This window comes from Diospyros lotus, chromosome 7 (genome assembly GCF_014633365.1).
Source record: "Diospyros lotus cultivar Yz01 chromosome 7, ASM1463336v1, whole genome shotgun sequence".
Classification (NCBI taxonomy): Eukaryota; Viridiplantae; Streptophyta; class Magnoliopsida; order Ericales; family Ebenaceae; genus Diospyros; species Diospyros lotus.
The window spans coordinates 28563687-28576608 of NC_068344.1; the positions used below are offsets into that span (position 1 = coordinate 28563687).

The window sequence follows — 12922 nt, forward strand, 5'->3', positions numbered from 1 at the left end:
AAAATTAGAGTGTATTATCTTAACAATCATTATTATTTGAGGCAAATAGTGGGAAACTACCAAAAAAAAAAATTCAATCGAAAAAAAATCGGGCTTTGTGGGCCACAAAACCCGTCCATCGGGCTTTGTAGCCCACGAAACCCGGCCATCGGGCTTTGTGGCCCACCAAGCTCGAAAATGAAATTTTTTAATTTTTCTTGATTTTTTTTCAAATTAGTATGTTCCATTAGCACTAAAATGATGTCTTTTAATGTTATTTGGGTAAGCCCGAATGTATATATCACAACAACGTCATTATTTTTTACTTTGTGTGAGGAACAACTTCAAAATTTCTTTTGTCATTTTCAAGTTTTTTTTTTTTTTTTCTCTCAATCTATGGTTTCCACTAACACTAAAATGATCTCTTATTACGTTGTTTGGGTTAGTTGAAGGTAGAATGCACAACAAATACATGATGAATTGTTCTAAGTACTAACATTTAACCAATATGATGTAATGATCTTCAAATTACCCCACAAGTATGATTTAAAAATTTCGACAGAGTCTCCCCTGTTTCTTGGTCATCCTACCTGCATTAGAGACTCAGTCTCTATGTCCAACAACGGAATAACATGACAACATCAAAACATTAGAGACTCAGTCTCTCTTCCCAACAACATACTGCCACCACAACCACTTATCCCTTACCCTCAACAACACCACAAACCACATTTCATCAAGTGAACAATACATAATTTGCTATTTGCTATACCTATTCAAAAATATATACAACATTTAAACTATATGAAAATAAAAACACAAAACGAAGAATCTTCTAATCTATTAATCTACAAGTATACTACCGTACTATCGTACTATGTCTATATAAAAATATTTCAATCTGTCTCTAGAGGGTACGGACATCCACAGTCAGGTGCATTTACCAGTGATCCTCATTATACCTCAATATGTCCTCGACGTATTTGATAACGTAGCACCCGCAGCTGGCCCTGTATTAGACATAACACACATTGGTAGCATAACCATATTTACCTGAAAATTGACTATGTAATATAATTTAAATTAATTTACCCATCCGGTTGTTGAGGCAACTTCTGAGGATCAGTATTCTCCACTTCCCAATCTCTGTCTATCGTCGCAGTTGTGGTTACATGTTCATAATATGCAGCTTTCTTTAGTAGAATGGGTAAAAGGCTCACAAGTGGTTGTATAGCTTCGACCCTGCTCCTACGACTGTCTTCATTCATGGCATTGAAGTCATATATGACAATTCTCCTATCTTTCAAGCAAATCTTTAAGAGAAACCAGTGAGAATTCACTACATTACAAGGGAGCAACACCTGTATTTTATTTTAATACGTCAGTAGTACGAAAATAAATAAATAAATCATTAAATGGAATGAATTAAGACTTACATAATTGATCGTCCACCAAGGGAGACTCCTGTCAGTGCGTCCGTCGACGAAATCGGTTCACTCTTCCGAGATAGATGCGATAGAAGGCGCAAAAAACCTCCTGTTGCCCCCGTACTCCTGTTCCCAAAATCTTACTATGGATGCCTGAAAAATAAAATAAAAATATTGGTCATAAACTAAATTAAATACAAAAAAAATAAAAAAATAAATAAGTAGTGCAAACTCACAAAAAGCGAGGTTGACATGATAGCGTAGTTTGTGTCATATTGACGCCGAGACTGTATACGTCTCAAGCAACACATGTAACTATCAATATGGTAACCCTCCAACCAGTTGGCCTCATTCTCTATGTTTCGGAGGTCATCCGGTGTTAGGTTGAGAATGAAACTAGTGTGAAGACTACAACAACCAAGAAAAATAAAAGTAAGAATATATTGTTGATGCAAATAGAAAAAATATAAATATTGTTACTTACCTAATATTTTCATTGGAACCTATGAACTCAATATAGCCCTCAGGGGGCACTGTCTCTATGTCCGGCGGGATTAGGTCTAGTACCGGTGGCGTCGAGTCCACGTCCGACCCCTCCAAAGCGGCATCCTTCTTTCTTCTTTTATATTTTGTTGGATCGGTGAAGGGTGGCCGACGAAATTGCGATGGTAATCTATCTCGCATAGGTCGTCTGTCGACCCTAACCACTTTCTCCTCCTGTAGCTGAACAAAACCTAACTGTTACAAAATAGTATTTTAGAATGAAGTAAAACATATAAAAGTAAATTTGGAACTTACTCTAGATGTAGATGCCTGCTCCTCATCGTGATGATCAAGATCTACCTGATCACCACCCTGGGACTGCTCATGAGCATGATCGCTGCGATCTGGGGAAATATGTGGGATGCGTAGATGAGCACATAGTGTTGCCTGCCCCCTCTCTAGTGATTCCTGCGCCCTCTCTAGTCTCAACAATTGTGTCCTCACCTGACTCATTTCCCCATCTATTCTCCGCAACATATCTAGAGTCTGTTTCAGCATCTCGGTGATCTACAAAAGGCAAACAAAAAATATATAAACAATTACAAAAATATAAAACCATTATTATAATAAAAATCATACCCCTACCTCGTATTGTCTGTGATGTGAACTGTCAGGGAACCTTGCCTCCTCATTATCCTTCTTCTCCTTTCCCTCCTATAAAAAATATATAAACAATTACAAAAACTATAAATTAAAATCATTATTATAATAAAAATCATACCCCTGTCTCGTATTGTCCGTGGTGCGAACTATCAGGGAATCTTGTCTCCTCCTTATCCTTCTCCTCCCCATTCTTTTCCTTTCCCTCCTCATCTAAATGTATCATACTCGCCTCGTCCTCATCCCCGTCATTCTCTTCCTCTTTTTCACCCCTTCCGCCCCCAAATTTATAGATGTCGACCCCAACCGAGTGTTGAGGGTTAAAAGATCTCCAAAAATTCATTTCCCTCTCATCATCAGTGGGTTCAAGAGTCGGACTCGATCCTCGTGCCTGCAAAATTGTATTATATAGATAGATATGATTTAAAAATAAACTAAATTTAGAGGTAAGTTGCAGACTTACTTCTTTCCTAAGACAGTAGTCGTAATTTTTTATCTGTGGCATTTTTTTGGATAGCCATTTTCTGCATCTTGGAATGTCTGCGTCGGACAATCTGACGGCCCATTTATTCTGAATCCATGGGAACGTTTCGATCAACCACCACTGTAGAAAGCAAAAGAAAAAAAGAAATGAAAATAAAAATTAAAAAACAAAACAAACATTTAATTACTATAGATAAATCATATACAATAAGGAGTGAGTACGACAAATCATCTACAATAAGGAGAGAGTACCTGAAACGCCCATACAAAATCATAAAGGTTGATTTTCTGCCCACCTTCACCAGTCAATTTTCTTTCTTTCGTGGCCAACCGGATGTAATGTTGACTCTTACTGTAGACATATGTACCCCAAGGGAACATCTCAAATGCTTGTAAATCCTCGGCCATAGTCCACAAGAAATCATCCACATGCCCACGCTCATCCTGGCCCAACAAAAATATGTCGACCACAGCAATGTAAATCAGTTTCAGGGCATCCTCTGAAACCATGTCCTCTTTGGTACTAATAAGTAATTCAAGGTCGTCTCCAGTCACCCCCTTCTTATGTTGTGGAAATAGTCGAGCACGTAAACTCTCTGGCTCAATAGGTTTCGGTTCAAGGCTTTCCCTATCAATAGCCCCAAATCGGAGTCCACTAATAAGTATGAACTCCTGCCTCCCGTACCTGTATGGTGTGCCGCCAATCTCGAACCACATCTCATCGTGGCGGACACTCGAAAATGTCACCTTCCTAAGTAGAACATGATATATCAACTGTGGTGCAGTCAAATGGAAGGACAAAGGCATCTTCAAGAAATGTCCTAATGGGCCCTGTAGGAATCTATCCAATAACTTGTATCGGTCTAGAGCACGACGCATCGCCTCAAGGTGTTTGATCCCACAATGAGTAGTAACTCGCATTCTGGGGGGTAATATTCGGTGAGCATGAACATAAGTAAATTTTGTAGTTTGTTGTTCAGCCATCTGTAAGAAAAAAAAATACAAAAACAACAATTGTCTTAGCACATGTAAAAGCACAAGTAAAAGAAGAAGAAGCCCAATTGTCCCAACCCTATCATCGCAACCCAAACTTGATTGGGCTTTGTTGGGCAGCGATAATCGGGCTGTGTCATAGCCCAACAGTCGGGGGAGCCCAATTGGGTGTGGGGCTTAGTCGCACCCGATCGGGCTTCGTCTGCAATCGAAGCTCGATCGAGCTTCATCTGCAATTGAAGCGGGCTTCGTTTGTAGGAGAGGAAGCGCCCGATCGGGCTGGCACGCACTGACAGATAATATATAATATCTCATTCCTTGACTTTGTCTTTCGACATATATATAGGGCCTTCAAAGATAAGTTTGTTTAAGGGATATAATAATATATATTTTTAAGGGCTTTTTTTTATTCCGTTTCTTAAGGCATAGGGTCAAAATACTTATAATAACATTATACCATATAGAGAGTATAAATTACATGGGATAAACACTTAAAGTATAGGTTAAACGATTGGATAAGTGATATGTCGATGTTAGTTCAGTGGATCGTGAGTTCGATCCTCGCCATGTGCAGTGAAATAAAACTTTATACATATAATTTTTCCTGATATAATCATGAGCATGAATATCAAGAGTCATGAAAGATCAATCATAAATGGCAATTTATTGATGCCAGTACTTTCCATTTTTAAATGAAAAAAAGTTCAAATCCACTCCTCAATTATTTTAATTAGGTTAATTGAATTTAAAATTAAGATTTCAACCAAATAAATTTAAACATTTTATTTATGAGGCAAATAAACTTAATTATTATCTAAGTTGTACGGAAACGAAAATAGGAGACATTTTCGATAAGCAACAAAAATATGAAAACGATATTTTTTTCAAAAAGGTTGAAAACGGAAACGCATGGTAAATTGTAAATTTAAAAATATAGAGATTTTTTTGTAAATATAATTTTTAATATAAAAAATAAAAAAAATTAAATATAAACAATAAACATAAGTATTATAAAACAAATATAAACAATAAACATAAGTACTAAAATAGTAAGGATTTGAAAAATTAAAAACACAACACTTCATAAATCAACCAAGATTAAAAAACGAAAATCCTAAGCACGCAATTTTACAATGTTCAAGACATAAAAAATAAGAGGACCATATCATATACACATATAAACAATTTTACTAGTACCCATTACATAACCTTCGAAATCTTCCAATTTTTTGTTTATAGCCCTAAAAACCTTTAATAAATAGATCTTACAGTACAACAAAGCATCAATTTACCCAAACAAAACCCATCAACAAATTGTTTTATACTAACAAATAATCAGAAAAATAACTGCGAAAAGGGCACAGCAGTGTCACTTTTGTGGCCATCAACTAATACCATTTATACCATGCTGGTAAGATACATAAATCAACAAGAAGAAGAAGCAATTGGACTGGAAGCAGACGACGACGAAGCAATCATGAAAGGTTTTTCTGATTATTTGTTTCCAGCCTAAAGCAGACGGCGACGAAGCAATTGGACTGGAAGCAGATGGCGGCGGCGAGAGAGATTGAACTGGAAGAAGAAGAAGAATAAAAAGAAGAAGAGGAAGAAGAGAGGGAATGAGCCAGATCTGATCTAAGTACAGCTGTGTTGTAATCGTGCGCTGGAAACGTGTTTCCAGCCAAGCTTTTAAAATTATGAAATGGCCTAAAAATTTTTGAAAATTACACAAATGATCCAAAAAAGGTTTCGGGAAATGTTTTCGAAACAAGAAACGGTTCAAAAATGCCGAAACGGCGTCACCGTGCCTTTTCCGTGCTTCACAGATTATTACTTAACATCTATTTCCGTGCTTCACAGATTATTACTTAACATCTATGCGTGACTTACACTCCTTATGCGCAAGAAGAGGGAGTGTTTGACAACATATTCCATTGTGTCAACTGCCTAAATAAAATTGTTGACTGTTTCCAAAATAGTCGACCAATTTCTATAAAACTATTGACTAGGCTATTACTCTACGCATACCTAACAAATTATTGTGTTGGTTTACTTTTCATTCCATTCTCACGAAATATTTTGCAGTTTAGATAGCAACAATAAAGATAAAAATAATTTGATAAGAATTGTGTTTGACAACATATTCCATTGCATTTAAATGACCAATCTATCATTTCTTTACAAAACACACTTTCCAACTGTTGTTAATACCACCACAACCACCTTTAGTTTATTAGATCCTATCCTATCATAGTTTTTACCCCATTTTAAGCAAAACCAACACTCACAAATATAATTCATGAACACAAAAAACATAAAATCTATACATAAATCTCCACATATATTTGCTATATTGATCCCTTTTTATCTACCACTTTTATCTTCAATTTCAAAATCTTCAAATCTTTTCTATTATCACTTTCTTCTGTCTGACTTGAAATTCATCCCTTCATTTTCTTTATTTGCATTTTTAGAGTCTTTATATTAAATCTGAGTTCATTTATTACTTTCACATACCTATTGTGAACTCAGGATTATACCACTCAAAAAATAGATAATTCATCATTTGAAAAAGAAAAATAAAAAATAAAATCAAGTAATTTTATTCGTACAAGCTTCTTATTAAATTTTTTTATAAATTAAAGAAAAAATAATAATAATTTTGCAAGCAAATACCTTACAAGAGTAGAATTTTTGCCTAGATTGTTGATATTTCAAGATACCCATCTTGGTGCCCTCATACCGCAATGGGAATATCCAGTACGCCCCTTTTGTAGTTGAATTTATGTCGACCGCTATTCTGACATTGTTGTGATATAGTGGAAACACTTGAAGTCGATCTCCCTGGTGAGTCCATCGATTCTATATTCTTTGATTTGTTAGATTTTTTTGTTTTGGATGGAAGATTAGAGAAATCAAGGCTTTTATCGTTAGCATTTTGATTTTATTTTTTTTTAGGGTTAGCAGCACGTGTAAGTTACACATGACAGTTGAGCAAAATTTGAGTTTATTTGACCCCGTAAATTAAAAGTTTGAGTTTATTTGGCCAATAATTTAATTTTGATCTCAATTAACCTAACTGAAATAATTGGAGTGGCCATGCATGTTTGTTTAATTTTACACAAAATCTTTTTGTGTTAAATCTTAGAACAGAAAAACTTCTGAAAAGACCCAAAAAAAAAAAAAATGTCTTATCATAAATCACTTCTGAAAAATGTCTACAAAATCTTTTTGGCTTTTGTGTCTTTTTGCATGTTTGTTTAATCGTACTCTTAAAATGTCTACAAAATCACAATTTTTCTCAATACACTGATTTCTTTATATTTACATCACATTTTTCTAGTATCGGTATTAAAAAAACTTCAGAAAAGACACTAAATTATTTTAGCTAGACGTCAATAAAGGAACCCGTCAATGATGGATTTTTTTTTAGAAACCGACGTAATTGTTAGTAGAGAAAGAAAGCGTGAAGAAAAAGGAGTAATAGTAAATAAAAATCACTGAATTAGTGGTTGACAAGAAGTTTATATATGTACGTAGTTTGAAGAAAAAGGGTCATTCACTAAAAAATGAGTTATTTCATTCTTTCATAACAATTAAACAACATTTTGTGAGTATCATTTTCAATCCCATTCTCTTCCCCTCCACCATATATATGCCCAATTAATCGTAATTTAAGTGTATCTTATTTTTAAGATATGTGTTAATTAATTAAATGTTTTAGGACATAATATGTTTATCATCAAATTAATAATAAAATTATTTAAAATTATAAAGAAATGATAATAAATGCAATTTAGTTTAACATTACCGATTACCCATGAATTAGTTCCATATATATGTTCAAGACAAGAAGGGGATAAGGAAAGTTGAATGCATATGTCATTAAAATGCGCTTCGTTAAATACTAAACCCATAAAAAGCTTTAACAGCCTAACCTCGAATGCAATTGCCAACTAAAGTTCTTGAAGATTATATTTCTACAATCACATGATCTACTATATCCAGACGAGGCCAAACCTTTTCTGCTGGAACGAGACAGCGGAGATGAGCAGTATAACAGTTCTCAGCGCAGCAGTACATCCAGTAATTTGGGTCTCTTTCTTCCGTACAGAAATCACAGTAAACCGGTTTACCAGAATCATCCTGTTCCTATACTGGAGAGACAGTGAGCTCGAAGGGATGTCGATGGCCTTCATACTCTGCTGTCTCTGGTGACAAAGCACAATGTGGATCTATCGTTATGTACTTATCATACTGACATATCCAGCAAGTGTAGCGAGGCCTTTTCTTGGAATCAATCCCACATGCACCACATTTATAATCCTCGCGCGCGAAAAAAAGAATCAGCGGGTGTTCGTGAAACTTTGTTGTGCGTATGAAGGGCAGAAAAATGCAGTCGAGGTCAAGCTGACCAAACTTCATACCACAATCGTCGTAGTAATATCCTTTGATCAGTTGTTCACAACAGCTGCACCTAACATCTTCATTGTGGTCATCATCTGCATATCGAAGGGACAAAACGTAGTTGTTTATATCCATATCTATCGAAAACTCTTGTGGAAGGTCAGTGCACGACTTATGAAATATTAAGTCGCAATGTTTGCATCTATAAGAGGGTGCTGAGATACTTTGTTGGCACTGTTTGCAGTTCTCCTTCTCCTGCTCATCTTGAAAGCGAACCAAATGCCAATTGCATTTTGAACTTCGATCAGGCGGTTTAAAATGGGCAACAAACGATTGCAGCAACTCGGAGACACACTTGCTAATGTCACCAGTTGTTGTAATGTCCGCTGTAAACTTGGGGATATCGCCCGTATCATACGCCATAACTATGTCTTCTTTTTCTTCTTCTTGAATCCGACATAATTTCAACTCATTCGTCTGAATTATACATTCAACAATGAACAGTGGGGTTTCATTAGCTTTGGCCACGTCCTTCAGTTGACTAAACTGGGAATGATCAGAGAGCTCAGAATCAATAATAATAGAGAGCCCAAATTGGAGCTGGGATTCAACAATTTGGGGTACCATGTGGTAAAATTCTTGGGTTGTGCTGATACAATCGTGAAAGTCATCCTCCTTAAGAAGGAAACATCTAAACGAAGCTGCCAACCAAAGGGCTACTAATCTCCTTTCTGTGCACGGAGGCCCTTTCATTGCTACAATGATTGGATGATAGATTCCTTTTGTAACATCTTTCAGGGAAGCGGCCTCTTGCACCACCCTTTTATATTGCAATTGAAGCTCTTCTTCCATATCTTCTTCTATTTTTTGGCAAGGATTTCTGCTAGGAAAGGATTTGTATAGTCACCTGCAAATTACCAATATTTTTTAGTATAAGAATTGTAAATATATATGTACGTATATATATGTTCTTTTTTATACAAATTTTAAAATTTCCTTGTGCAGAACACAATGAATATCCGTAGAATGCAGAAGACAGATCATATCGAGGGTCAAATATTACTCAGTTCTAATACTAATGCAGTCTTAAGACTTCCTAATTCCAGAAGTTCAACTACCGTTATTAGCTTTGGCCTCTTCTAAATTACTGAAAAGAAAATCTTTCTTTTGAGTAATACACAACAATATAAAGCTTTTTTTTCTCCTTAAAAATAGTGTCTTCGCGTTGGAATTTGGTATAAATACAAAACAGATACACATTCAATGAGTATATATGGTACCGATACAACAAGAGAAGCCAGATTCGAACAGATCTGAAGCAAAGATTTTTTTTTTTTTTTTGGTCAAAGAGTCATTACTACCATTTCTCTCTATGCTAATCAACAGAAACCATTAATCAAAAGTAATCGCCTCACCTGAGAGAGAAGAGGGTGAAAATAATAATTAGGGGTTGCGTCGGTTGTTGTTCTTCCTGCGGATCGATCTGCATAAAACCTTTTGAAGAACTAATATCTATGAGAAAGATAGACTAACCCCAACTTACTCTTTTCATCTTCTATATATATTTAATTAAATGTTGAATTGGGCGTATTGCTCGTAACTGGTGAGACGTTGCAGAGCTTGGCTCTTAAATATTAAAATAAAAATGTCATGATATAACAGCCCATTAATTGATATAGTCCAATTTAGGTCCTCCACCCAAGGGGGAGCATGTGACATGCAAGCTCTTAAATATTAAAATAAAAATGTCATGATATAACAGCCCATTAATTGATATAGTCCAATTTAGGTCCTCCACCCAAGGGGGAGCATGTGACATGCAAGCTCTTAAATATTAAAATAATAATGTCATGATATAACAGCCCATTAATTGATATAGTCCAATTTAGGTCCTCCACCCAAGGGGGAGCATGTGACATGCAAGCTCTTAAATATTAAAATAATAATGTCATGATATAACAGCCCATTAATTGATATAGTCCAATTTAGGTCCTCCACCCAAGGGGGAGCATGTGACATGCAAGCTCTTAAATATTAAAATAATAATGTCATGATATAACAGCCCATTAATTGATATAGTCCAATTTAGGTCCTCCACCCAAGGGGAGCATGTGACATGCTTCGTTGTTGGTTATACCATTTTTTCACGAAGAGTAAATTGTCTTTAATCACTAGCATTTAACTTTAATTTGCGTATCATTTTTTAAGTTTGTTTTAAGTTATATTGATTTCTCTTGATTTTTTTTATTCTCATTAATATTTAACCTATTCTTTAAAAATTATCGTTAGTATTTCATTTATTATTACTTGAATACAACTATTAAGATTTATATGCGAAAAGAGTGGTGGGAGAATAAGGAAACAATCGAAGAGAGCTGTTGGGGAGAATTGAAGTCGGGAAACAATCGAGTCCAGAACCACAGAAATGCATTTATATTTTTCCCTATCTACTTACATCTTCATTGTGAACTTGGGGGTTTCCCCAGCATCATAGGTATTAGCGGTCTCCAAGAGCTGCCTTTGAAGATTGTTGAGAATCAGATTTGATTCTCAGTGTATATTTTGACTTACTGTTTTTACTCTATTACTTAGGTTGGCCGACTAGACAGGTAGATTGTATTTTTTTTTGATAGATTTTTACTCTTGAGATAGATTTTTACATGGTATCAGAGCAATTTGTGATATCCTAGAGCCCTCATCTCTTTCGCCCATTGGCCACACCCTCTTACATCTTCCAGTTGCTGGCTAAAACCAACCACTTCGTTGCTTGGTTGAACCAACCTGACTGCCATCGCGCAACTTCTTTGCCGACGTCCATATCGCGCGGCTCTAATCCGTCGTCAAACACATCACCAGCCAGATCTGACGCCCGCATCCTGCACCGTCACTTCGTCTTTCCAAATCAATCGTCGGCTGCTTGCATCAATCACCAAGGCCAAGGTTGACCACCGTCGCTACCATCAGTGCTCTAGCCACCGTCGCTGCCATCGGTCAAGGTTAACCACTACCGGCCGCCAGATCCCTTCGCCTAGCCTCACTTGCGACCATCACTAGATCTCGTCGCCACACAGGCCGGATCTTGTTGTCGCCTACCGTCGCACACCAGATCTCGCCACGTCGCAGAGTTACTGCGTTGCCAGATCTAACAGATCTGCCAGCGACCTCGTCCCCACCCATCTTACCGATCTCGTCCGCGACCATCTCACCATCGGATCTGTAGTTTTCACTATCGTCACCTGCACCCGCGGCTCCCTTCGCTATCGTTGCTGCCCAACGCCTCAATCACCCTAGACCTGGCTGCCACCACTCGGATCTGTCACTTCGTTCAGTGAATTTGACTGCTGACTAGCAAATCTTGTTATGGCCGCCACCATCCTCAGATCTGACTCGTCCACAGTCGTTTCAGATCACGCCGCTTTCAGATTTAAAGTGTCAATTATTTTCCACTTTAGAGCTGTGAAATCTCCGTAGCTCACTCAACTCCAATCACCCATAAATGGAGAAGAAAAACCTCTTTCCTTCTGACTGAAATCTAATTTCTTTCTCTGTTTAAATTTAAATTAAAGACAGAAAGTTAATTTTCATCTTTGACTGAAATAATCATCAGAGACCAAAAAAAAAATTATCTCTAAAATTAGCGATAGAAATTTTTCAATCTCTGACAAAAACAATTAAAGATGAAAAATTTTCTTCCATCACTAAAAGTAGGCAAAAATCGAAGATAGAATAATTTCTTTCTCTTATTCCAAAATATTTTATAGACGAAAATTTTTTCATTTTTAATTTCATCTCAATATCAAGCAAAATTCATAGAACAAAAAATTTTATCTCTAATTTCAAAAACATCGTTATCTGATATTAGAGATGAAAGATTTTAATTATAATTCCATCCCTGATTGAAGAAAACGTTTACTAATTCTATATATGATTTAGAGATGGAAAAAATTTATCTCTAAAACTATCCACCTGTCTCTATGAAACACATTTTGATTATTTTGCTCATCCATTTATATTAGAGACAGAATTTATTTTCGTGTTTAAAATTTGTCTCTATTAAAGACAAAAATAAATTTCATCTCTAAAAATATATATATGTATATTATATTTTTTTGGTAGTGTCCTCCAATCTTCCGTCCACCTCTCTAGCTTTTCAGGCTTGCTCCTTGGCTTTTTTTTTTTTTTATGCATATTGCTAGACTTTCCAATAGCCTTGCCATCAGCAACGTAAGACTCCTCCATGGCTTACTCTTGTAAGGTAGCAAATGAAGGCAAACATGCAATCGAATGTGGCTTTAATATTACCACTTGTAACGCCTTAATTACTCCTCTGAGTCAGCGTGTATCATTTAGTATTAAACCAATTAAGCTCCATTGGTGCTAAGTAACCCTTTCCCTTTGAGCCTTTAAACTCCACAAGCTAGAAACTGTAGAGAGAGAAAGAGATTCTAAAAATACTTCTCGTTCATATAAATGGAGTGTGTACAAAATGA

At 36.1% G+C, this 12922-nt stretch overlaps 1 protein-coding gene across 1 annotated transcript; it reads right to left on the reverse strand.

Annotated features, from left to right (window-relative positions):
* Window positions 1-7889: 7889 nt before the first annotated feature.
* On the reverse strand, window positions 7890-10035 carry LOC127806903 (uncharacterized). Its single transcript, XM_052344476.1, has 2 exons — window positions 9848-10035; window positions 7890-9339 (listed from the first exon to the last, which is right to left on the reverse strand). The coding sequence occupies exon 2, from the start codon at window positions 9282-9284 to the stop codon at window positions 8178-8180; it is 1107 nt and encodes a 368-aa protein (XP_052200436.1). The 5' UTR covers window positions 9285-9339; window positions 9848-10035; the 3' UTR covers window positions 7890-8177.
* Between the last annotated feature and the right edge of the window lie 2887 nt (window positions 10036-12922).

Coding starts and splice junctions, on each gene's coding strand:
- LOC127806903 (XM_052344476.1), bottom strand. CDS start 9,284: ATGGAAGAAGAGCTTCAATTGCAATATAAAAGGGTGGTGCAAGAGGCC.